The 27,505-nt window shown below is 47.8% G+C and overlaps 1 protein-coding gene across 5 annotated transcripts; it reads right to left on the bottom strand.

Moving 5' to 3' along the window:
- Positions 1-2,927: 2,927 nt before the first annotated feature.
- LOC123988812 lies at positions 2,928-25,645 on the bottom strand. Of its 5 annotated transcripts, XM_046289555.1 has the most exons (11): positions 25,160-25,645; positions 5,303-5,357; positions 5,216-5,240; positions 5,003-5,137; positions 4,833-4,889; positions 4,690-4,756; positions 4,382-4,485; positions 4,222-4,298; positions 3,944-4,008; positions 3,104-3,323; positions 2,928-3,020 (listed from the first exon to the last, which is right to left on the bottom strand). In XM_046289555.1, the coding sequence occupies exons 2-11, from the start codon at positions 5,345-5,347 to the stop codon at positions 2,961-2,963; spliced, it is 855 nt and encodes a 284-aa protein (XP_046145511.1). In that variant the 5' UTR covers positions 5,348-5,357; positions 25,160-25,645; the 3' UTR covers positions 2,928-2,960. The 5 variants fall into 5 exon arrangements, with proteins under 5 accessions (XP_046145511.1, XP_046145510.1, XP_046145509.1 ...); XM_046289554.1 differs by having other exon boundaries at positions 2,943-3,323; positions 25,160-25,635; XM_046289553.1 differs by lacking the exon at positions 25,160-25,645 and adding an exon at positions 5,494-5,740 and having other exon boundaries at positions 2,943-3,323.
- Positions 25,646-27,505: the final 1,860 nt, after the last annotated feature.

The raw sequence follows: 27,505 nt of genomic DNA, 5'->3' as shown, positions 1-27,505 counted from the left end.
TTAGGTTAGGTTAGGTTGGGTTAGGTTAGGTTAGGGTTAGGTTCCACGAACCTACCTGGTTGTCCAGGATAGGCGGGGAGGTGATACCCCGACGTGGCGCGTCCCCAGGTGGCGGATAGGGGAAGGCTCGCCACGTACTCTTCGGAGTGCGTGGAGGGTAGGAGTGAAATAAAATAGCTCCCGCGGACCAAACACCGGAGTATAACACCTTGAGTGATGGACCAGACCGACGAAAGAAAATATAAGAATCACGACTTGCAAGTGGGAATTGAGGAATATATACGCTCTTCCTTTCTCCCCCTTTCTTCTTTTCTTTCCCTTCTTCTCTCTCTTCCTTTTCTTTCTTCTTCTTTCCCTTTTTCTTTCCCGTTTCCCTTCTCTTTTTCTTCCTTTTTCTTCTCTTTTCTCTCTTTCCCTTTCCACTCTTTTTTCTTTTCTCTTCTATTCCTTACTCACATTTTTGGGCGTGAGGTGGTAATTCAAACACGACACTGTTTTTTCTCCGGGATGGTTTCTCCGGCGACTGTCGCGACGTTTTGGACGGGAATTTATCTACGACAACTTGGCGATTCCTATGGACAAATTCTAAAATTAATTTAATTAACAATGGACAACAAAAAGAAACGAGTAAATACTTACGGTGCAGGGGGAGTCGGAACCCTCAGTACCGGCCCGAAAGGAGGTGAGCCAGCAGGCCTTCCCGGGTCGTCATCCGATGACTGTGGCGCACAGGAGGTGGAGCACCAGGCCACTGTGCAAAAATTGATGTCTGGTGAAAAACCTGAAAAACCTGAAAAATCTAAAAACTTGAGATCGGCTACTGACGTGGAAACATGGTTTTCTAGTCGACTGAAGAAGGAGACTTTTGGGGGATCTGGTGAGATCCGAAGTATGCAGCCACCGGAAGAGTTGGACAAGACGCTCATGGATGAACTGGATGATATATCGACCTATACTATAGATGACTCGTTGATAGAAACGACCCCCGTAAATATGGAGCATGAAAGTGTGGTGGAGGAAAAAATTGATCTGTTCATAAGTACGATGAATAGTCTGGTACGTACCTTAGTGGAAGTTAGTACAATTGTCCTGAATATTGATAAGAAGGTATTAAGACCATCGGCCACGACAGCAATCCAGAAGATGGACACCTGTGTCGGAAAAATGGCGGATGTAATGGACCAATTGAGCGTCGCCCGGAAAGCGGACAAAAGGCTAAGAAGAAAGGTAGTACAATCCGAAAGAGCTAAGGATGAAGTAGGCAAAGAAGGACTAGGAAGGGGCGTCGCCAAGGAAACGCAGACCTCACCCGGAATGGAGTTCCCTCCGTTACCCCTGAATACCGGAAATAAGAGGAAGGAGATCTCCCCTGTTTTGGCGAAAGAGGGGAAAAAGACTAAGAGGGTAGAGGCCCCCGCCTCCCTTGGACCTCGTATTAGGAGAGTTGAGACTGTTAACACAGGCATAACGGAAGTAGAAGGAAATAGAGATTCTAGAGCGGTCGAATGGGAGCTCGTAAAGAGAAGGAAGAAGAGACCGATGCCGGGAACTCCAAACCTTGTCCCGGATACCCCTTCCTTTGGTACCCCGGTAAACGATAAAAATAACATGAAAGGGACGATAAAACGTAAACGCATAAAACCGCAAGCTATTGCGATCAGATTCGAGGCAGGAACATCCTTTTCTGAAATCCTTAAAAGAGTTAAGAGGACGGCAGGACCCTCGCCAGAAGGAATAAAGGGTGTCCGACAGACAAGGGCGGGCAACCTTTTACTTGAATTCTCCCCAAATGCGGACGTAGAGGCTTTTAAAATGACTATTGAGGGCAAGCTTGGAACGGAGGTGACCATTTCCAAGCTCCAGGAAAGGACCGACTTGGAGATCAGAGGGATAGACCCTGACGTAGAGGGAGAGGAGATCCTGTCCGCTGTCTGTGCCGAAGTAAAATGCCCAGAGAATGAAATCCGACTAAAAATTCTTAGAACAGATCCTCGTCGTAATAAAGTAGCCGTGGTCGAGGGTCCTGCGGCTGCCCTTAATACCTTAATTGATAAAGGGAAAATTAAAGTGGGATGGACTATCGCAAATGTGAGAGAAATACCTCGGATATTGCGATGTTTTAAATGTCATGCGCTCGGGCATGTTGCGGCGGCGTGTAAGCGCTTCCCTGCACCTGATTTCGTCCTTTGTAGGCGATGCGGAGCCGTAGGGCACAGCCTTCGTGAATGTAAGGAAGAGCCTCGCTGTAGGCTTTGCCTAGAAAAAGGGGCTAGTGTGGATAACGTTAACCACGTGGCTGCCTCAGTGAAATGCCCTATATATAAAGAAGCCGTTAGGGTAAAGAAATTAAATTCATGAAGATCTTACAGATCAATCTAAATCATTGTAGAACAGCTCACGACCTTATGATGATTACAGTGGGGGATTGCGAAGCCGACCTGGTGGTGATCTCGGAGCCCTTTAGAATCCTGGAAGATTGGTATACTGACCAGACTGGACGTACGGCGATTTTCGTGACTAGAAAGGGTGGTGCTTCCAACCCTGGGACGAAGATCTCGTTTAAAGACAGCGGTTTTGTAGCAGTCGAATATAGCGGATTGTTTATTTTCAGCGTATATGCCTCCCCAAATGTGCCTCTCCAGGAATTCGAATACTTCCTGGTGACACTGACAACGGCGGTGGAAGCCTGTAAAAATAAAGGACACGGTATTATAATTGCAGGTGATTTCAACTCGAAATCCCCTTTATGGGGATCTGATAAGTGGTGTGCTCGAGGTAGAAGTCTGTTCGAAATGGCTACCTCTACCGACTTACAACCAATTCTAACCAAGGGAGGAAATACCTGCGACCGTGGTGGGGGATCGAAGATCGATATAATGCTTTGTAGTAAACAGGTGGTAAAGCTCATAGCTGACTCTGAGGTTTTGGACATTTTTTCGGCTTCCGATCACAGATACTTGTTACATGTTATAAGCGCCCCTGGCAAGGCGAAGGTGACAACAGGCGCTGCGATTCTTGACCTAAAAAGAGGCAAATTAGACGAGAAGAGATTCCTCACCCTATATCTAAAAAAATATAGTAATGAAAGGCAGGGGATACTTACCAGACGCAACTCCATCGCGGACGTTGATGATTTTATTACAGATTTGAATAAAATCATCAAGAAAAGTACGGTGCTGAAGACCATTAGCCGCAGAAAGGGCCCTCCTGCACCCTGGTGGAATGAAGAGGTTGCCAAACAGCGTAAGGAGGCTTCGGTTGCCAGGCGGCGATACATTAGAGCGAGGAAAAAACATTGTAATGAACAGGAAATTGACAGTAAGCTGAAAGAATATAAGAAACAGAAGAAAGAGCTTAATAAAGTAATTAGAATAGCAAAACGAGAGAGTTGGTTTAGTTTCCTTCGAGAAGTAGATAAAGACATTTGGGGACGACCTTACAAGGCGGTGATGAAATCAGTTAAGGGTAGAGCGGCCCCAGAAATTCTTAGCGCTGAAAAAGTCAAAGAGGTGGTTAATAAAATGTTTATCTTACATCCTGATAACACGAGACCTCCCACAGTCGTAGGAAGCAGAAACACCATAAATGAAGATACAACACCGGACACGGCCCATATCACAATGGAAGAGGTCATCAAAGCAGCTGCTCGCTTAGCTCCTAAGAAGGCACCAGGACCCGACGGGATAACCTCAAGAGTGGCCAAAACTATAGGTATCGAATCCTCTGAGTGGATGGCATACATCTTTGATGTATGCTACTCGCAGGGGTACTGGCCGAAACCTTGGAAGACGGGGAGATTAGTCCTTCTCGCAAAAGGTAAACCGACGTCCAAAAAACCGTCGTCCATCGAACAAGAAAAGTCATACCGGCCCCTGTCGATTATTTCGTGTGTGGCCAAAATGCTAGAGTATATCGTAAAAGAAAAAATATTGAATACGCTCACCCATTGTGACTTCGCCCAAAACCAATTTGGATTCCGAAAGGGCCTTTCCACCTTGGACGCCATGTCTGAAATCACAAAGCACAGTACTAGAGCGAGAAGAGATTGCCACCATTGCATGCTAATAATGCTGGACGTTAAAAACGCGTTCAATACGGTCAGATGGTCCAGCATTATTAGATGCCTGAAAGAACGTAAATTTCCCCGAGTATTGGTAGAAATGATAGAAAATTATTTTAACGACAGGTGGATTCTGTATGAGGGAGATGATGAGTACTCACGCTTTCAGGTTTTCGGGGGGGTTCCCCAGGGCTCCGTGATTGGGCCTCTGTTGTGGAACATCCTGTATGATGAGCTGCTGAAAATGCAAATGAGAAAAAATGTATTCCTGATTGGATATGCAGACGACATCGGCATAATCATAATTAGTGATAGTTTGACCAAGTTGATCCGATTGGCTGAGTCCACTCTGAAGAAGATGTCGGTTTGGTATACCGGCGAAGGACTCGAGCTTGCACACCATAAAACAGAGGCAATTTTGCTCACTGAAAAGAGAACACCAAAAGATATCATATTTAAATGTGGTGATGTGGATATTAAGGTGGCCTCAGAGGCCACATACCTTGGGGTTACTCTGGGTAAGAATTTAGGTTATAAGACACACATAAATATCGTGTGTAATAAGGCTTTAAAGTATGCTGGTGCACTATCACCATTACTACCAAACACACATGGAGCCGGTAACTTACCCAGAAAACTTTACTACAAGGTTATTGAGTCCGTAATAATGTATGCGGCCCCAATCTGGGGAACTGGCTTAAAAAGAAAGGGTAATGTTAATATTATAAACAGAGCCCAACGTACTGTACTTCTTAGAGTGGCAAGGGCTTACCGCACGGTATCCTTCGATGCCCTCTGTGTCTTGACGGGGCAGGTGCCATTGGAACTCCTGGTTAAAGAAAGAGAGAGAATATTCAACAAGAGAATCATATTACGCAGGGAACTCAGTGAAAAAGAGAAAGAAGAGGAACGAAATATTACGTTACAAAACTGGCAGCGTACCTGGGATTTGTCCAGTAATGGTAGGTGGACGTACAGATTGATCCCAATTATTAAGGATTGGATTACGTGGGGCCCTGAATACCTCGACTTCCATTTGACGCAGACTTTGACAGGACATGGATGTTTCGGGACATTCTTAAAGAACAAGGCAAAGAAACAACGAAGTGACAGCTGTTGGTTCTGTGAGGAGACATCTGATGACCCGGCACATACTTTGTTTGACTGCGACCGTTGGTGTCTGGAAAGATTACATATGAATATCCAGCTCAAAGAGGATTTAGAAATAAATAATTTTATTACCTTTATTAAAGACGATAACTCCAGACCAATAGTACTGCAATTCATTATAAAAATCCTAAAAGGGAAACAAGATTATCAGAATAATGTGTTAAAAACCTAAAATCTTGGTATATAAATAGGATAATGGACAAGAGGATCTAATAGTAAAAGTGGTTATACTGGAAGTTTAAAGCGAGCTAATATGGGGTAACCTTAGTTTGGGATGATGACCAAAGCTACAGGACGATTAAACTCGTCTCAATGCACGTGGCCGGTCCGTAGAAAGCCCCCCCCTGAAGTAATGCTCATATAGCGGTGCCGGGGGTGGTTGGTGTATCGGACAACATGCGGTCGAAATCGAGGAAGGGTTTTTAGTGGGTATGCCAGTTATAACTGGGAGTCCCACACTGCCTGTTGGCGTGCGTAATGCATTTTCCCTTCCTCGTTAAACAAAAAAAAAAAAAAAAAAAAAAGGTTAGGTTTGGTTTGGTTAGGTTAGGTTAGGTTAGGGTTTTCCCCTGGAGACGGGGGGTTCAGAATACGTCTCCAGCCGCCTTGGCTTGTCGTAAAAGGCGACTAAAAAAGGAACCGCGCGCGAAGCCCCTTCAGGTAGAGAACGACGTGCCCGTCGTACACGAACGCGGCTCGTCCGCAACCCTTCGGGTATCGGCCGATGGCTGATCCACTGACCCAGTTCTGGCCACTACCTGCGAGCGGGTGACGCAATCCGTGCATCGCCCGCTCGCACGCGACTCCCACCCACTCAACGAGACGTCAAAACCTCAAAACTGCCACTCCGGTTCTAAAATTCAAACTCTGAAAACCAAATTAATTCATGCTTTACTACCTACTTCTCCCTTTGATAGAATTTTGGAAACAACCCGCACCAACTTTACTTCGCGAAAACCATTTCTTAATTACCTTTAGTACCTAATTTCCATTTAATCATCATGACAATTTCAGAGTCAGTTACGATACATATTAATTCTCATTTACAATTTCAACAAGGCTTTCAACCACAAATCATCAATTCTAGCCTCCTGATAACACCCAGATTCTGATAATTTTGAGCTTTATTATACTTCCCAAATCTCAAATTACATTTTATTAATCTAATTAAAATTTTAATTTTTTCGCACGCGCGATTCCCAAGCGGCGACCTTGAATCCCGGATTGTGCTCGCGTCTCGGCACTCCTCCGGTTGTTGAATCCGCGGCTTCTTCTTTGATCCTCTGCGCTCGCTCCTCGCAGCATCCCGGGCATGAACGGTCCCTCTCGCCGTGCCCGTTGACAGTGGAACGAGACCGGCCGGCCTGATCCTTCTCCTCGCCGGCCGACTCTTAGCGAACCACGACCCTACCCGTTCTTCTCCACAGATTCTCCGACTGCGTATGTACTATACGTAGCATCCCGCTTACGGTACCCTTACATACGTGTCGTATAGAATTGATTTTCCCCTGGAGACGGGGGGTTCAGAATACGTCTCCAGCCGCCTTGGCTTGTCGTAAAAGGCGACTAAAAAAGGAACCGCGCGCGAAGCCCCTTCAGGTAGAGAACGACGTGCCCGTCGTACACGAACGCGGCTCGTCCGCAACCCTTCGGGTATCGGCCGATGGCTGATCTACTGACCCAGTTCTGGCCACTACCTGCGAGCGGGTGACGCAATCCGTGCATCGCCCGCTCGCACGCGACTCCCACCCACTCAACGAGACGTCAAAACTTCAAAACTGCCACTCCGGTTCTAAAATTCAAACTCTGAAAACCAAATTAATTCATGCTTTACTACCTACTTCTCCCTTTGATAGAATTTTGGAAACAACCCGCACCAACTTTACTTCGCGAAAACCATTTCTTAATTACCTTTAGTACTAATTTCCATTTAATCATCATGACAATTTCAGAGTCAGTTACGATACATATTAATTCTCATTTACAATTTCAACGAGGCTTTCAACCACAAATCATCAATTCTAGCCTCCTGATAACACCCAGATTCTGATAATTTTGAGCTTTATTATACTTCCCAAATCTCAAATTACATTTTATTAATCTAATTAAAATTTTAATTTTTCGCACACGCGATTCCCAAGCGGCGACCTTGAACCCCGGATTGTGCTCGCGTCTCGGCACTCCTCCGGTTGTTGAATCCGCGGCTTCTTCTTTGATCCTCTGCGCTCGCTCCTCGCAGCATCCCGGGCATGAACGGTCCCTCTCGCCGTGCCCGTTGACAGTGGAACGAGACCGGCCGGCCTGATCCTTCTCCTCGCCGGCCGACTCTTAGCGAACCACGACCCTACCCGTTCTTCTCCACAGATTCTCCGACTGCGTACGTACTATACGTAGCATCCCGCTTACGGTACCCTTACATACGTGTAGTATAGAATTGAATTTCCCCTGGAGACGGGGGGTTCAGAATACGTCTCCAGCCGCCTTGGCTTGTCGTAAAAGGCGACTAAAAAAGGAACCGCGCGCGAAGCCCCTTCAGGTAGAGAACGACGTGCCCGTCGTACGCGAACGCGGCTCGTCCGCAACCCTTTGGATATCGGCCAATGGCTGATCTATTGACCCAGTTCTGGCCACTACCTGCGAGCGGGTGACGCAATCCGTGCATCGCCCGCTCGCACGCGACTCCCACCCACTCAACGAGACGTCAAAACTTCAAAACTGCCACTCCGGTTCTAAAATTCAAACTTTGAAAACCAAATTAATTCATGCTTTACTACCTACTTCTCCCTTTGATAGAGTTTTGGAAACAACCCGCACCGGCTTTACTTCGCGAAAACCATTTTTTAATTACCTCTGGTACTAATTTCCATTTAATCATCATGACAATTTCAGAGTCAGTTACGATACATATCAATTCTCACTTATAATTCCAGCGAGGTTTTCAACCACAAATCATCAATTCTAGCCTCCTGATAACTTCCAGATTCTGATAATTTGAGCTTTATTATACTTCCCAAATCTCAAATTACATTTTTAATCTAATTAAAATTTTAATTTTTCGCACGCGCGATTCCCAAGCGGCGACCTTGAATCCCGGATTGTGCTCGCGTCTCGGCACTCCTCCGGTTGTTGAATCCTCGGCTTCTTCTTTGATCCTCTGCGCTCGCTCCTCGCAGCATCCCGGGCATGAACGGTCCCTCTCGCCGTGCCCGTTGACAGTGGATCGAGACCGGCCGGCCTGATCCTTCTCCTCGCCGGCCGACTCTTAGCGAACCACGACCCTACCCGTTCTTCTCCACAGATTCTCCGACTGCGTACGTACTATACGTAGCATCCCGCTTACGGTACCCTTACATACGTGTAGTATAGAATTGAATTTCCCCTGGAGACGGGGGGTTCAGAATACGTCTCCAGCCGCCTTGGCTTGTCGTAAAAGGCGACTTAAAAAGGAACCGCGCGCGAAGCCCCTTCAGGTAGAGAACGACGTGCCCGTCGTACACGAACGCGGCTCGTCCGCAACCCTTCGGATATCGGCCGATGGCTGATCTATTGACCCAGTTCTGGCCACTACCTGCGAGCGGGTGACGCAATCCGTGCATCGCCCGTTCGCACGCGACTCCCACCCACTCAACGAGACGTACAAACTTCAAAACTGCCACTCCGGTTCCTAAAATTCAAACTTTGAAAACCAAATTAATTCATGCTTTATTGTCCGAATACCTACTTCTCCCTTTGATATAATTTTAGAAACAACCCATACCAACTTTACTTCGCGAAAACCAATTTTTAATCACCTTTAGTACTAATTTCCATTTAATCGTCATGACAATTTCAGAGCCAGTTACGATACACATCAATTCTCATTTATAATTTCAACGAGGTTCTCAACCACAAATCATCAATTCTAGCCTCCTGATAACTTCCAGATTCTGATAATTTTGAGCTCTATTATACTTCCCCAAATCTCAAATTACATTTTATTAATCTAATTAAAATTTTAATTTTTCGCACGCGCGATTCCCAAGCGGCGACCTTGAATCCCGGATTGTGCTCGCGTCTCGGCTCTCCTCCGGTTGTTGAATCCGCGGCTTCTTCTTTGATCCTCTGCGCTCGCTCCTCGCAGCATCCCGGGCATGAACGGTCCCTCTCGCCGTGCCCGTTGACAGTGGATCGAGACCGGCCGGCCTGATCCTTCTCCTCGCCGGCCGACTCTTAGCGAACCACGACCCTACCCGTTCTTCTCCACAGATTCTCCGACTGCGTACGTACTATACGTAGCATCCCGCTTACGGTACCCTTACATACGTGTAGTATAGAATTGAATTTCCCCTGGAGACGGGGGGTTCAGAATACGTCTCCAGCCGCCTTGGCTTGTCGTAAAAGGCGACTAAAAAAGGAACCGCGCGCGAAGCCCCTTCAGGTAGAGAACGACGTGCCCGTCGTACACGAACGCGGCTCGTCCGCAACCCTTCGGATATCGGCCGATGGCTGATCTATTGACCCAGTTCTGGCCACTACCTGCGAGCGGGTGACGCAATCCGTGCATCGCCCGCTCGCACGCGACTCCCACCCACTCAACGAGACGTCAAAACTTCAAAACTGCCACTCCGGTTCTAAAATTCAAACTCTGAAAACCAAATTAATTCATGCTTTACTACCTACTTCTCCCTTTGATAGAATTTTGGAAACAACCCGCACCAACTTTACTTCGCGAAAACCATTTTTTAATTACCTTTAGTACTAATTTCCATTTAATCATCATGACAATTTCAGAGTCAGTTACGATACATATCAATTCTCATTTATAATTTCAACGAGGTTTTCAACCACAAATCATCAATTCTAGCCTCCTGATAACTTCCAGATTCTGATAATTTTGAGCTTTATTATACTTCCCAAATCTCAAATTACATTTTATTAATCTAATTAAAATTTTAATTTTTCGCACGCGCGATTCCCAAGCGGCGACCTTGAATCCCGGATTGTGCTCGCGTCTCGGCACTCCTCCGGTTGTTGAATCCGCGGCTTCTTCTTTGATCCTCTGCGCTCGCTCCTCGCAGCATCCCGGGCATGAACGGTCCCTCTCGCCGTGCCCGTTGACAGTGGATCGAGACCGGCCGGCCTGATCCTTCTCCTCGCCGGCCGACTCTTAGCGAACCACGACCCTACCCGTTCTTCTCCACAGATTCTCCGACTGCGTACGTACTATACGTAGCATCCCGCTTACGGTACCCTTACATACGTGTAGTATAGAATTGAATTTCCCCTGGAGACGGGGGGTTCAGAATACGTCTCCAGCCGCCTTGGCTTGTCGTAAAAGGCGACTAAAAAAGGAACCGCGCGCGAAGCCCCTTCAGGTAGAGAACGACGTGCCCGTCGTACACGAACGCGGCTCGTCCGCAACCCTTCGGATATCGGCCGATGGCTGATCTATTGACCCAGTTCTGGCCACTACCTGCGAGCGGGTGACGCAATCCGTGCATCGCCCGCTCGCACGCGACTCCCACCCACTCAACGAGACGTCAAAACTTCAAAACTGCCACTCCGGTTCTAAAATTCAAACTTTGAAAACCAAATTAATTCATGCTTTATTGTCCGAATACCTACTTCTCCCTTTGATAGAATTTTGGAAACAACCCATACCAACTTTACTTCGCGAAAACCAATTTTTAATTACCTTTAGTACTAATTTCCATTTAATCGTCATGACAATTTCAGAGTCAGTTACGATACATATCAATTCTCATTTATAATTTCAACGAGGTTTTCAACCACAAATCATTAATTCTAGCCTCCTGATAACTTCCAGATTCTGATAATTTTGAGCTTTATTATACTCCCAAATCTCAAATTACATTTTATTAATCTAATTAAAATTTTAATTTTTCGCACGCGCGATTCCCAAGCGGCGACCTTGAATCCCGGATTGTGCTCGCGTCTCGGCACTCCTCCGGTTGTTGAATCCGCGGCTTCTTCTTTGATCCTCTGCGCTCGCTCCTCGCAGCATCCCGGGCATGAACGGTCCCTCTCGCCGTGCCCGTTGACAGTGGATCGAGACCGGCCGGCCTGATCCTTCTCCTCGCTGACCAATTCCTTGCGAACTTTGACCACATCTTCCCTATCTCTTGTCCCTCCTGTTGCATGATATTGATACAGCCCACTTTACGGCACCCCTACACACTCGCTACACTCTGGCAACCAAGCACGGGTTCCCCCCTGCATGACTGTGCGCCCAAGCGCGCCCTTACATATATATCTTTTGCTGACGACGTTTCATGAAAACGGTAAACCTCGGCCTCTTTATCTCCTCATTGTTTTCTCCTCCTTTGTCTCCACCTGGCCGCCCGGTTAGGTCTCCATGTTTATGCCATTGCCCTACTCTGTTTTACTGCCCCGCTGTACCCACTTTACTATTCCTCTATTATTCTCGGTGAACGCGTACCGATCTTACCCTACGACGCCTCCTTCTGCGCCTTCCTTCACATCGCCCATTTACTGCTCGCCACCTACTTCCGCACCTACCCTATTTGACACCTGGTACAGCTTAACTCTAAATTCACCATTCAACATTTACCGTATGCCGTACTCCAAAACCTTTCGCTTCCAGCTATTTCTCGTTGTTCTTTACCGTTCCCTACTTTCTATTCCCACATTTATTTTATGTTTTTATTTCTTTACTATCCCTACATTTACATTTTGCCCAGGATTCGCACTCACCTTACTGCCCACATCTGCTCTTACTCCAAAGCTTTCAACCCCTGTGCATAAGCTAGGCCCATGATCTTGAAACCCCCTCGATTATAAATATAATTTACTACGATTCCGCATTCAGCCTGCGTACAATTTTTACTTCAAAAGAGGCATCATTTCACCTGCATCGCACCCCCGCAAAATTACACCTCACTACACCTAGGCTACGATTCCCCCAAAAGTACAGAATTGAATTTCCCCTGGAGACGGGGGCTTCAGAATACGTCTCCAGCCGCCTTGGCTTGTCGTAAAAGGCGACTAAAAAAGGAACCGCGCGCGAAGCCCCTTCAGGTAGAGAACGACGTGCCCGTCGTACACGAACGCGGCTCGTCCGCAACCCTTCGGTATCGGCCGATGGCTGATCTATTGACCCAGTTCTGGCCACTACCTGCGAGCGGGTGACGCAATCCGTGCATCGCCCGCTCGCACGCGACTCCCACCCACTCAACGAGACGTCAAAACTTCAAAACTGCCACTCCGGTTCTAAAATTCAAACTTTGAAAACCAAATTAATTCATGCTTTATTGTCCGAATACCTACTTCTCCCTTTGATAGAATTTTGGAAACAACCCGCACCAACTTTACTTCGCGAAAACCATTTTTAATTACCTTTAGTACTAATTTCCATTTAATCATCATGACAATTTCAGAGTCAGTTACGATACATATCAATTCTCATTTATAGTTTCAACCACAAATCATCAATTCTAGCCTCCTGATAACTTCCAGATTCTGGTAATTTTGAGCTTATTATACTTCCCAAATCTCAAATTACATTTTATTAATCTAATTAAAATTTTAATTTTTCGCACGCGCGATTCCCAAGCGGCGACCTTGAATCCCGGATTGTGCTCGCGTCTCGGCACTCCTCCGGTTGTTGAATCCGCGGCTTCTTCTTTGATCCTCTGCGCTCGCTCCTCGCAGCATCCCGGGCATGAACGGTCCCTCTCGCCGTGCCCGTTGACAGTGGATCGAGATCGGCCGGCCTGATCCTTCTCCTCGCCGGCCGACTCGTAGCGAACCACGACCCTACCCGTTCTTCTCCACAGATTCTCCGACTGCGTACGTACTATACGTAGCATCCCGCTTACGGTACCCTTACATACGTGTAGTATAGAATTGAATTTCCCCTGGAGACGGGGGGTTCAGAATACGTCTCCAGCCGCCTTGGCTTGTCGTAAAAGGCGACTAAAAAAGGAACCGCGCGCGAAGCCCCTTCAGGTAGAGAACGACGTACCCGTCGTACACGAACGCGGCTCGTCCGCAACCCTTCGGATATCGGCCGATGGCTGATCTATTGACCCAGTTCTGGCCACTACCTGCGAGCGGGTGACGCAATCCGTGCATCGCCCGCTCGCACGCGACTCCCACCCACTCAACGAGACGTCAAAACTTCAAAACTGCCACTCCGGTTCTAAAATTCAAACTTTGAAAACCAAATTAATTCATGCTTTACTACCTACTTCTCCCTTTGATAGAAGTTTTGGAAACAACCCGCACCAGCTTTACTTCGCGAAAACCATTTTTTAATTACCTCTGGTACTAATTTCCATTTAATCATCATGACAATTTCAGAGTCAGTTACGATACATATCAATTCTCACTTATAATTTCAGCGAGGTTTTCAACCACAAATCATCAATTCTAGCCTCCTGATGACTTCCAGATTCTGATAATTTTGAGCTTTATTATACTTCCCAAATCTCAAATTACATTTTATTAATCTAATTAAAATTTTAATTTTTCGCACGCGCGATTCCCAAGCGGCGACCTTGAATCCCGGATTGTGCTCGCGTCTCGGCACTCCTCCGGTTGTTGAATCCGCGGCTTCTTCTTTGATCCTCTGCGCTCGCTCCTCGCAGCATCCCGGGCATGAACGGTCCCTCTCGCCGTGCCCGTTGACAGTGGATCGAGACCGGCCGGCCTGATCCTTCTCCTCGCCGGCCGACTCGTAGCGAACCACGACCCTACCCGTTCTTCTCCACAGATTCTCCGACTGCGTACGTACTATACGTAGCATCCCGCTTACGGTACCCTTACATACGTGTAGTATAGAATTGAATTACGTGTAGTATAGAATTGAATCGGTACCCTTACATACGCGTAGCATAGAATCAAACGAATAGAAGTTGAATGAATGAATGAACGCTTGCGACAAACGACACGAGCCTACCGAGTGCTACCGCGTGCTCTCGCATGAGCATCCCCTCGCTCGAAAAGTTTTCGCGTCCTCTTCCACGCCCGGAATTCGCTCATCGAGAGATTTAGCTCACCCAAATGCGTGTTGCGATCAAAGGTGTCCAAGCGACCCGGGCACCCCCCATTCGCGGGCTCTCACGAGCACTCCCCCGTTAACGCGTTACGCTTCACATCCCCTCCTTCATCTGGAACTCGCCCGTCGGGTGGTCCAGCTCACTCTCACGAGTGCTGCTGTCACTGGCGTCCAGGCGACCCGGAACCCTCGCGCATCGACATTCCTCCGATCACGCGGTACCTTACGCTTCCATTCCTGAAATCGGATTTCGCCCATTAAGAGGACAGCTCACTTAACCCGGTGCTGCTGCCTCTGATGTCCAGGCGATCCGGCGTTACCTGCCGCGAGCTCACACGAGCTTCCCACGGAGACGAATTACCCTACGCGTTTATCCTTAACCTGGAACTCGTCCATCGACCCAAAATTGTGTTTTGGCCGCAGATGTCCAGGCGATCCAGGTCGGTTCGGTACGCGTTTTGAAGGGCATCGTTGCGTGCGAGCAGTGCCCTTTCGCGAGTCCACCTATGCTTGGTATTTGCCCATTAAGAGACTTAGCTCGCCCAAATGTGCGTAGCGGTCGCTGGTGTCCAGGCAACCCAAGCCTCCCTTTCGCTCGCTCTCATGCGTGCATTTCCTAGTGCGCGTAACCAATTCCCGACCTGAATTCCGCTCATCGAGAGGCTTAGCTCACCCAAATGTGTGGTGCGGTCGCTGGTGACCAGGCGGCTCAGGTTCTCCTTGTCTCGCAATTTCGCGAGTTCTCCTGCGTTGTCGTGACCTCTTCCAGGCTGAGACTCGCCCATTGAGAGGCTTAGCTCGCCCAAATGTGCGTTGCGGCCTCTGATGACCAAGCGACTCAGCTATCCCACCCATTTCCTGCGTAGCAAAAACACGGTTAGGGAAACAACTCTTCAAGGAAAATTTCACACTGTCGGCGGTGTGTACGCACAGCGGCTGCAGGGTGCCCACCTAATGCATTCTGTACCTTCTGTGGCTAAATGAAATCACCGTCGGCCAAAACGAGCCTGCGCCATGAGCGGAGGTGCGATGGGGTTTATTCGCGACGTTCTTGGGCGACTGAACGCCTTTAGGTCGTCCGAGGGGGTCGATGGGTAAGCAACATCGTGGCTACACAGTATGCTCTCCATCAAGGCCCTTTGGGGTTGCCGGAGGTGTCTGTGGCTGATACGGAGCAAGTTTTTAGTGGGTATTAGGGTACTGTAACGATCCAACTCAGGGAAACCTGTTTTGGTATGTACCTTCGAGTCCTACACTGCCCGAGACCCCTCCTAACCCGACGGGTCCCTCGCGTACGCAAATGTATTTTCTTGCTGTCAAACTAAAAAAAAAAAAGTATAGAATTGAATTTCCCCTGGAGACGGGGGGTTCAGAATACGTCTCCAGCCGCCTCGGCTTGTCGTAAAAGGCGACTAAAAAAGGAACCGCGCGCGTAAGCCCCTTCAGGTAGAGAACGACGTACCCGTCGTACACGAACGCGGCTCGTCCGCAACCCTTCGGATATCGGCCAATGGCTGATCTATTGACCCAGTTCTGGCCACTACCTGCGAGCGGGTGACGCAATCCGTGCATCGCCCGCTCGCACGCGACTCCCACCCACTCAACGAGACGTCAAAACTTCAAAACTGCCACTCCGGTTCTAAAATTCAAACTTTGAAAACCAAATTAATTTATGCTTTATTGTCCGAATACCTACTTCTCCCTTTGATAGAATTTTGGAAACAACCCGCACCAACTCTACTTCGCGAAAACCATTTTTTAATTACCTTTAGTACTAATTTCCATTTAATCATCATGACAATTTCAGAGTCAGTTACGATACATATCAATTCTCATTTATAATTTCAACGAGGTTTTCAACCACAAATCATCAATTCTAGCCTCCTGATAACTTCCAGATTCTGATAATTTTGAGCTTTATTATACTTCCCAAATCTCAAATTACATTTTATTAATCTAATTAAAATTTTAATTTTTCGCACGCGCGATTCCCAAGCGGCGACCTTGAATCCCGGATTGTGCTCGCGTCTCGGCACTCCTCCGGTTGTTGAATCCGCGGCTTCTTCTTTGATCCTCTGCGCTCGCTCCTCGCAGCATCCCGGGCATGAACGGTCCCTCTCGCCGTGCCCGTTGACAGTGGATCGAGACCGGCCGGCCTGATCCTTCTCCTCGCCGGCCGACTCGTAGCGAACCACGACCCTACCCGTTCTTCTCCACAGATTCTCCGACTGCGTACGTACTATACGTAGCATCCCGCTTACGGTACCCTTACATACGTGTAGTATAGAATTGAATTTTCCCCTGGAGACGGGGGGTTCAGAATACGTCTCCAGCCGCCTTGGCTTGTCGTAAAAGGCGACTAAAAAAGGAACCGCGCGCGAAGCCCCTTCAGGTAGAGAACGACGTGCCCGTCGTACACGAACGCGGCTCGTCCGCAACCCTTCGGGTATCGGCCGATGGCTGATCTATTGACCCAGTTCTGGCCACTACCTGCGAGCGGGTGACGCAATCCGTGCATCGCCCGCTCGCACGCGACTCCCACCCACTCAACGAGACGTCAAAACTTCAAAACTGCCACTCCGGTTCTAAAATTCAAACTTTGAAAACCAAATTAATTCATGCTTTATTGTCCGAATACCTACTTCTCCCTTTGATAGAATTTTGGAAACAACCCGCACCAACTTTACTTCGCGAAAACCATTTTTAATTACCTTTAGTACTAATTTCCATTTAATCATCATGACAATTTCAGAGTCAGTTACGATACATATCAATTCTCATTTATAATTTCAACGAGGTTTTCAACCACAAATCATCAATTCTAGCCTCCTGATAACTTCCAGATTCTGATAATTTTGAGCTTTATTATACTTCCCAAATCACAAATTACATTTTATTAATCTAATTAAAATTTTAATTTTTCGCACGCGCGATTCCCAAGCGGCGACCTTGAATCCCGGATTGTGCTCGCGTCTCGGCACTCCTCCGGTTGTTGAATCCGCGGCTTCTTCTTTGATCCTCTGCGCTCGCTCCTCGCAGCATCCCGGGCATGAACGGTCCCTCTCGCCGTGCCCGTTGACAGTGGATCGAGACCGGCCGGCCTGATCCTTCTCCTCGCCGGCCGACTCGTAGCGAACCACGACCCTACCCGTTCTTCTCCACAGATTCTCCGACTGCGTACGTACTATACGTAGCATCCCGCTTACGGTACCCTTACATACGTGTAGTATAGAATTGAATTTCCCCTGGAGACGGGGGGTTCAGAATACGTCTCCAGCCGCCTCGGCTTGTCGTAAAAGGCGACTAAAAAAGGAACCGCGCGCGTAGCCCCTTCAGGTAGAGAACGACGTACCCGTCGTACACGAACGCGGCTCGTCCGCAACCCTTCGGATATCGGCCGATGGCTGATCTATTGACCCAGTTCTGGCCACTACCTGCGAGCGGGTGACGCAATCCGTGCATCGCCCGCTCGCACGCGACTCCCACCCACTCAACGAGACGTCAAAACTTCCAAACTGCCACTCCGGTTCTAAAATTTAAATTTTGAAAACCAAATTAATTTCACGCTTTATTGTCCGAATACCTACTTCTCCCTTTGATAGAATTTTGGAAACAACCTGCACCAACTTTACTTCGCGAAAACCATTTTTAATTACCTTTAGTACTAATTTCCATTTAATCATCATGACAATTTCAGAGTCAGTTACGATACATATCAATTCTCATCTATAATTTCAACGAGGTTTTCAACCACAAATCATCAATTCTAGCCTCCTGATAACTTCCAGATTCTGATAAGTTTGAGCTTTATTATACTTCCCAAATCACAAATTACATTTTATTAATCTAATTAAAATTTTAATTTTTCGCACGCGCGATTCCCAAGCGGCGACCTTGAATCCCGGATTGTGCTCGCGTCTCGGCACTCCTCCGGTTGTTGAATCCGCGGCTTCTTCTTTGATCCTCTGCGCTCGCTCCTCGTAGCATCCCGGGCATGAGCGGTCCCTCTCGCCGTGCCCGTTGACAGTGGATCGAGACCGGCCGGCCTGATCCTTCTCCTCGCCGGCCGACTCTTAGCGAACCACGACCCTACCCGTTCTTCTCCACAGATTCTCCGACTGCGTACGTACTATGCGTGGCGTCCCGCTTACGGTGCCCTTACATACGTGTAGTATAGAATTGAATTACGTGTAGTATAGAATTGAATCGGTACCCTTACATACGCGTAGCATAGAATCAAACGAATAGAAGTTGAATGAATGAATGAACGCTTGCGACAAACGACACGAGCCTACCGAGTGCTACCGCGTGCTCTCGCATGAGCATCCCCTCGCTCGAAAAGTTTTCGCGTCCTCTTCCACGCCCGGAATTCGCTCATCGAGAGATTTAGCTCACCCAAATGCGTGTTGCGATCAAAGGTGTCCAAGCGACCCGGGCACCCCCCATCCGCGGGCTCTCACGAGCACTCCCCCGTTAACGCGTTACGCTTCACATCCCCTCCTTCATCTGGAACTCGCCCGCCGGGTGGTCCAGCTCACTCTCACGAGTGCTGCTGTCACTGGCGTCCAGGCGACCCGGAACCCTCGCGCATCGACATTCCTCCGATCACGCGGTACCTTACGCTTCCATTCCTGAAATCGGATTTCGCCCATTAAGAGGACAGCTCACTTAACCCGGTGCTGCTGCCTCTGATGTCCAGGCGATCCGGCGTTACCTGCCGCGAGCTCACACGAGCTTCCCACGGAGACGAATTACCCTACGCGTTTATCCTTAACCTGGAACTCGTCCATCGACCCAAAATTGTGTTTTGGCCGCAGATGTCCAGGCGATCCAGGTCGGTTCGGTACGCGTTTTGAAGGGCATCGTTGCGTGCGAGCAGTGCCCTTCGCGAGTCCACCTATGCTTGGTATTTGCCCATTAAGAGACTTAGCTCGCCCAAATGTGCGTAGCGGTCGCTGGTGTCCAGGCAACCCAAGCCTCCCTTTCGCTCGCTCTCATGCGTGCATTTCCTAGTGCGCGTAACCAATTCCTGACCTGAATTCCGCTCATCGAGAGGCTTAGCTCACCCAAATGTGTGGTGCGGTCGCTGGTGACCAGGCGGCTCAGGTTCTCCTTGTCTCGCAATTTCGCGAGTTCTCCTGCGTTGTCGTGACCTCTTCCAGGTTGAGACTCGCCCATTGAGAGGCTTAGCTCGCCCAAATGTGCGTTGCGGCCTCTGATGACCAAGCGACTCAGCTATCCCACCCATTTCCTGCGTAGCAAAAACACGGTTAGGGAAACAACTCTTCAAGGAAAATTTCACACTGTCGGCGGTGTGTACGCACAGCGGCTGCAGGGTGCCCACCTAATGCATTCTGTACCTTCTGTGGCTAAATGAAATCACCGTCGGCCAAAACGAGCCTGCGCCATGAGCGGAGGTGCGATGGGGTTTATTCGCGACGTTCTTGGGCGACTGAACGCCTTTAGGTCGTCCGAGGGGGTCGATGGGTAAGCAACATCGTGGCTACACAGTATGCTCTCCATCAAGGCCCTTTGGGGTTGCCGGAGGTGTCTGTGGCTGATACGGAGCAAGTTTTTAGTGGGTATTAGGGTACTGTAACGATCCAACTCAGGGAAACCTGTGTTGGTATGTACCTTCGAGTCCTACACTGCCCGAGACCCCTCCTAACCCGACGGGTCCCTCGCGTACGCAAATGTATTTTCTTGCTGTCAAACTAAAAAAAAAAAAGTATAGAATTGAATTTCCCCTGGAGACGGGGGGTTCAGAATACGTCTCCAGCCGCCTCGGCTTGTCGTAAAAGGCGACTAAAAAAGGAACCGCGCGCGTAGCCCCTTCAGGTAGAGAACGACGTACCCGTCGTACACGAACGCGGCTCGTCCGCAACCCTTCGGATATCGGCCGATGGCTGATCTATTGACCCAGTTCTGGCCACTACCTGCGAGCGGGTGACGCAATCCGTGCATCGCCCGCTCGCACGCGACTCCCACCCACTCAACGAGACGTCAAAACTTCAAAACTGCCACTCCGGTTCTAAAATTCAAACTTTGAAAACCAAATTAATTTATGCTTTATTGTCCGAATACCTACTTCTCCCTTTGATAGAATTTTGGAAACAACCCGCACCAACTCTACTTCGCGAAAACCATTTTTTAATTACCTTTAGTACTAATTTCCATTTAATCATCATGACAATTTCAGAGTCAGTTACGATACATATCAATTCTCATTTATAATTTCAACGAGGTTTTCAACCACAAATCATCAATTCTAGCCTCCTGATAACTTCCAGATTCTGATAATTTTGAGCTTTATTATACTTCCCAAATCACAAATTACATTTTATTAATCTAATTAAAATTTTAATTTTTCGCACGCGCGATTCCCAAGCGGCGACCTTGAATCCCGGATTGTGCTCGCGTCTCGGCACTCCTCCGGTTGTTGAATCCGCGGCTTCTTCTTTGATCCTCTGCGCTCGCTCCTCGCAGCATCCCGGGCATGAACGGTCCCTCTCGCCGTGCCCGTTGACAGTGGATCGAGACCGGCCGGCCTGATCCTTCTCCTCGCCGGCCGACTCTTAGCGAACCACGACCCTACCCGTTCTTCTCCACAGATTCTCCGACTGCGTACGTACTATACGTAGCATCCCGCTTACGGTACCCTTACATACGTGTAGTATAGAATTGAATTTCCCCTGGAGACGGGGGGTTCAGAATACGTCTCCAGCCGCCTTGGCTTGTCGTAAAAGGCGACTAAAAAAGGAACCGCGCGCGTAAGCCCCTTCAGGTAGAGAACGACGTGCCCGTCGTACACGAACGCGGCTCGTCCGCAACCCTTCGGATATCGGCCGATGGCTGACCTATTGACCCAGTTCTGGCCACTACCTGCGAGCGGGTGACGCAATCCGTGCATCGCCCGCTCGCACGCGACTCCCACCCACTCAACGAGACGTCAAAACTTCAAAACTGCCACTCCGGTTCTAAAATTCAAACTTTGAAAACCAAATTAATTCATGCTTTATTGTACTACCTACTTCTCCCTTTGATAGAATTTTGGAAACAACCCGCACCAACTTTACTTCGCGAAAACCATTTTTTAATTACCTTTAGTACTAATTTCCATTTAATCATCATGACAATTTCAGAGTCAGTTACGATACATATCAATTCTCACTTATAATTTCAACGAGGTTTTCAACCACAAATCATCAATTCTAGCCTCCTGATAACTTCCAGATTCTGATAAGTTTGAGCTTTATTATACTTCCCAAATCACAAATTACATTTTATTAATCTAATTAAAATTTTAATTTTTCGCACGCGCGATTCCCAAGCGGCGACCTTGAATCCCGGATTGTGCTCGCGTCTCGGCACTCCTCCGGTTGTTGAATCCGCGGCTTCTTCTTTGATCCTCTGCGCTCGCTCCTCGTAGCATCCCGGGCATGAGCGGTCCCTCTCGCCGTGCCCGTCGACGGTGGATCGGGGCCGGCCGGCCTGATCCTTCTCCTCGCCGGCCGACTCTTGGCGAGCCGCGACCCTGCCCGTTCTTCTCCACAGATTCTCCGACTGCGTACGTACTATGCGTGGCGTCCCGCTTACGGTACCCTTGCATACGTGTGGTATAGAATTGAATTTCCCCTGGAGACGGGGGGTTCAGAATACGTCTCCAGCCGCCTTGGCTTGTCGTAAAAGGCGACTAAAAAAGGAACCGCGCGCGAAGCCCCTTCAGGTAGAGAACGACGTGACCCGTCGTACACGAACGCGGCTCGTCCGCAACCCTTCGGGTATCGGCCGAGGGCTGATCTATTGACCCAGTTCTGGCCACTACCTGCGAGCGGGTGACGCAATTCGTGCATCGCCCGCTCGCACGCGACTCCCACCCACTCAACGAGACGTCAAAACTTCAAAACTGCCACTCCGGTTCTAAAATTCAAACTTTGAAAACCAAATTAATTCATGCTTTATTGTCCGAATACCTACTTCTCCCTTTGATAGAATTTTGGAAACAACCCGCACCAACTTTACTTCGCGAAAACCATTTTTTAATTACCTTTAGTACTAATTTCCATTTAATCATCATGACAATTTCAGAGTCAGTTACGATACATATCAATTCTCATTTATAATTTCAACGAGGTTTTCAACCACAAATCATCAATTCTAGCCTCCTGATGACTTCCAGATTCTGATAATTTTGAGCTTTATTATACTTCCCAAATCTCAAATTACATTTTATTAATCTAATTAAAATTTTAATTTTTCGCACGCGCGATTCCCAAGCGGCGACCTTGAATCCCGGATTGTGCTCGCGTCTCGGCTCTCCTCCGGTTGTTGAATCCGCGGCTTCTTCTTTGATCCTCTGCGCTCGCTCCTCGCAGCATCCCGGGCATGAACGGTCCCTCTCGCCGTGCCCGTTGACAGTGGATCGAGACCGGCCGGCCTGATCCTTCTCCTCGCCGGCCGACTCTTAGCGAACCACGACCCTACCCGTTCTTCTCCACAGATTCTCCGACTGCGTACGTACTATACGTAGCATCCCGCTTACGGTACCCTTACATACGTGTAGTATAGAATTGAATTACGTGTAGTATAGAATTGAATCGGTACCCTTACATACGCGTAGCATAGAATCAAACGAATAGAAGTTGAATGAATGAATGAATGCTTGCGACCAACGACACGAGCCTACCGAGTGCTACCGCGTGCTCTCGCATGAGCATCCCCTCGCCCGAAAAGTTTTCGCGTCCTCTTCCACGCCCGGAATTCGCTCATCGAGAGATTTAGCTCACCCAAATGCGTGTTGCGATCAAAGGTGTCCAAGCGACCCGGGCACCCCCCATTCGCGGGCTCTCACGAGTACTCCCCCGTTAACGCGTTACGCTTCACATCCCCTCCTTCATCTGGAACTCGCCCGTCGGGTGGTCCAGCTCACTCTCACGAGTGCTGCTGTCACTGGCGTCCAGGCGACCCGGAACCCTCGCGCATCGACATTCCTCCGATCACGCGGTACCTTACGCTTCCATTCCTGAAATCGGATTTCGCCCATTAAGAGGACAGCTCACTTAACCCGGTGCTGCTGCCTCTGATGTCCAGGCGATCCGGCGTTACCTGCCGCGAGCTCACACGAGCTTCCCACGGAGACGAATTACCCTACGCGTTTATCCTTAACCTGGAACTCGTCCATCGACCCAAAATTGTGTTTTGGCCGCAGATGTCCAGGCGATCCAGGTCGGTTCGGTACGCGTTTTGAAGGGCATCGTTGCGTGCGAGCAGTGCCCTTTCGCGAGTCCACCTATGCTTGGTATTTGCCCATTAAGAGACTTAGCTCGCCCAAATGTGCGTAGCGGTCGCTGGTGTCCAGGCAACCCAAGCCTCCCTTTCGCTCGCTCTCATGCGTGCATTTCCTAGTGCGCGTAACCAATTCCTGACCTGAATTCCGCTCATCGAGAGGCTTAGCTCACCCAAATGTGTGGTGCGGTCGCTGGTGACCAGGCGGCTCAGGTTCTCCTTGTCTCGCAATTTCGCGAGTTCTCCTGCGTTGTCGTGACCTCTTCCAGGCTGAGACTCGCCCATTGAGAGGCTTAGCTCGCCCAAATGTGCGTTGCGGCCTCTGATGACCAAGCGACTCAGCTATCCCACCCATTTCCTGCGTAGCAAAAACACGGTTAGGGAAACAACTCTTCAAGGAAAATTTCACACTGTCGGCGGTGTGTACGCACAGCGGCTGCAGGGTGCCCACCTAATGCATTCTGTACCTTCTGTGGCTAAATGAAATCACCGTCGGCCAAAACGAGCCTGCGCCATGAGCGGAGGTGCGATGGGGTTTATTCGCGACGTTCTTGGGCGACTGAACGCCTTTAGGTCGTCCGAGGGGGTCGATGGGTAAGCAACATCGTGGCTACACAGTATGCTCTCCATCAAGGCCCTTTGGGGTTGCCGGAGGTGTCTGTGGCTGATACGGAGCAAGTTTTTAGTGGGTATTAGGGTACTGTAACGATCCAACTCAGGGAAACCTGTGTTGGTATGTACCTTCGAGTCCTACACTGCCCGAGACCCCTCCTAACCCGACGGGTCCCTCCCGTACGCAAAGGTATTTTCTTGCTGTCAAACTAAAACAAAAAAAGGTTAGGTTAGGTTAGGTTAGGTTAGGTTAGGTTAGGTTAGGTTAGGGTTAGGTTAGGGTTAGGGTTAGGTTAGGGTTAGGTTAGGTTAGGGTTAGGTTAGGTTAGGTTAGGTTAGGTTGAGTTCGGTGCGGGTCGCTGCAGGAGTCGGACGTGCGGTGGAGTTGCTCCTGGATCGGGAGCGAAAATAAGAAGTTTTAAGTGAAGTGAGGAAAAATAATACACTTCTAACTACTTTTTGTATATGTAATTTATTTATTAAATTAAGTTTTACGGAGGAGAAAACGAAAGGGTGGTAATAACGTGCTATCCCTTTAACACAGAAGGGTTACAGACTGAATGCGAAAGGGTACACTTAACAAATACAGGAAATCATGATAGCACTCCACATATCAAGGGAAAATTAAATTAGAAAGGGTGTAACTTAATACCAAAATGAAAATAAATGATAGGAAACGATGATCGCGACCGTGGATAGACATAAATTTGTTAACGGAATGAGGAAAAACTGACAGCGGTAATGGCGGAGACGGTTACGGTGACAGTTACGAACATGCACACATTAAATGATGTCAGTTTCAAAATATACAGACAATGAAACCCGACAAACTGATACTAGACAGAAAGACGAAAAGCAAACGTAATGACAGGTAACACTGATGCGTATTGACAAGAATCCGCCATTAAAATTAAAACTAAAAGTAAGAGGAAATTTAAACTGCAATGGCGGATGGCGGAGGTACAACGAACACGAGGCGTAACAAACACAAACATAATAAATTGGTCAATTACACAAACAAGGAACCCCCGGTATACACAATACACAAGACACCACTACACACAACACCGGGCAACTTAGATTAAAGCAAGGATAAACAGAAACTATAAGGTAAGTGAAAAAACTATTAAATTAATTAATTAATAGACAAGAAGTAACACGATCAGACTAGCACGCGAAGGAATACCGTAAAAGAAGGAAGTTGGGGGCGCAAGTGAGCCTAGTAGACGCAAGCGGAATGCGCAAACGAAAAACAGTAAAGTAGTTAGGCTCACAGGCACCCGCAACCTAGGAGAAAAATAGAAAAAGTAGCTAGACTGGCAGGAAATACTAGAAAATGTTTAAAATTAGAGGGGGTGTGTAATAAAAATTCTAGAGGACATAAAACAGTAGAATAATAGTATATATAGCTATAAAAAACAAATAAAAGAAAGAAGGGCTCCCCAAACATGGATACTATATACGCCAGTGAAAGGGTACGCATGCGTAGACAATGAAACATAAACTGCGCAGGAACGGAAGATGCGACGCGAGATTTGCAGCGCCACCGCTATATAGTACAGTAGGGCCACGAAATTGTGGACCTCCACTGGAAATGTTACTATAGTGGCAACGAAATAAAGATCCACCTATAAGAATATAAAAATACAAAATTAAACGATATGACGAGAATAACATTTCAATTTAAACAAGAAAATAAATATATATAAAGGGGGAAGGGCTAAACGTACGATCGAACAATCGACGTTAGACGTAATATAATTAATGCACAGTGATCGTATACATAAAATATAGTTTAATAGAGTATGAAAATCATGATACAATAGTTTATAAATTGACCTATAATAATAAAAATGCACGAACCAACTACAAATAAAATAAAAATCACCTAGTATAGTTCAGACCCTGAGCACCGAACTCCACTTTTCCTCCAAGGGGTCCTAGCTTAAGGTGTGAGGTACCGTGCCGAGAAGCCCGTGGCTACAGGGACCAAAATTGTGTAGCCATGAACGGTCCCTCGGGGGTACCGGCCGCCCCCCCCGAGTAATTTAGGCTTACCTGCGCAAGGCGGCTCTGCGTAGGTGGACCAAAAATTCCGACCACACTCGTGGGACTAAATATGAACAATTTAAAAACAATCAAACAAATAAAAACTCAAATCGGACTGGAAAATAAGGAAACGAAAATTGGCAACGACAAGGTAACGAATATGAACACGGAACAATATAAAACTGAGGATACGTGCTGGATCAGCGCAGAAAATGAAACGAGGAAAAAGCAAGTAGGCTCAAATGAAAAACAGAATTGGAATGAGAAAGGGCAAAACGACCCAATACAAATCTTCAGGCCGACGCGGACGCTATCAAGAAGCCCAGCGCGAATAAGCCAGGATACTTTATTGGCGGATGTAGTTTTAACAGGTGATGAAGAAGAAAATGTCTTCGTAGAAGAAGAAAGAATTAACAAAGGCCAATCTGAGAGAGAGACGGAGAACGAAGAAACAGGAGGGTTGGGACTAAAAAGCAAATTGGGGGGAGTGGACACTACCCTTATGGGGATCGAGCAGATCCTAAGTATGGTCAAAGCACATAATGACACAGTCCTAAATTACTTAGAGAGGGTTAAAAATGCAAACCCAACCGCGTTAAAATCGAGCAGGGAAATGAGCATAGAGTTAAGCAATGCAAGGGACTTAATTATGATTACTGCACAAGTCTACAGGGAAGAAAAAGACAAGCAGGCAGAAAGAGAAAGAATAGAAGAGGCAAAAACAAAATGGATTATGGACAATATGAACAATCTAAGTAAACGTATAGACAAAATAGGAGAAAAAGACGAAAAAATAAACAATATTCAAAAAAGAAAAAATGTAACACCTCCGGAATTGGAGTCAATGACGAAAAAGACAAGGGTTCAAAGTAAAGAAGGCAGAGCGTTGCCTACTATCAAGAGGGTGCAGATAATCAGAAACGGAGAAGGGGCCTCATCTGACTCGGAGTGGGAGACTGTAAAAAGTAAAAGAAGGAGAGATGAGAACAAAGAAAGAAGTAGGTCGATAGTGACTACAGGGGATGTAGAAAAATTCAAAGATAAACACCGGCAGAGAATAATGACACCAGCTAAAAAGAATGAAGCGATCACAATTAGCGTAAAGAAAGAGAGAACTTTCGCGGAAGTGACAAAAGAGTTAAGACAAGGGATGGGATCAGACGTCAAAGGAATCAAAAGGATCAGACAGACTAGGACCGGAGATATTCTAGTAGAGTTCGAAAACAAAACAGATAGTTCTGAGTTCCACGAAAAAGCAAAGGTTGTGATGGGGGACAGAGCGGAAATAAGGAGGCTTAAACCTAAAGTCA

Source organism: Osmia bicornis, unplaced genomic scaffold, assembly GCF_907164935.1.
Source record: "Osmia bicornis bicornis unplaced genomic scaffold, iOsmBic2.1, whole genome shotgun sequence".
NCBI lineage: Eukaryota > Metazoa > Arthropoda > Insecta > Hymenoptera > Megachilidae > Osmia > Osmia bicornis.
The sequence above is the reverse complement of the archived record's forward strand: the minus strand, read 5'-3'. Positions and strand labels throughout refer to the sequence as shown.

Coding starts and splice junctions, on each gene's coding strand:
- LOC123988812 (XM_046289554.1), bottom strand. CDS start 5,347: ATGAATTGCAGTACTATTGGTCTGGAGTTATCGTCTTTAATAAAG. Junction 4,299..4,381: donor CAGCCAATCGGATCAACTTG/GTCAAACTATCA, acceptor TTGCATTTTCAG/CAGCTCATCATACAGGATGT. Junction 4,009..4,221: donor CCCCCCGAAAACCTGAAAGC/GTGAGTACTCAT, acceptor TTGTGATTTCAG/ACATGGCGTCCAAGGTGGAA.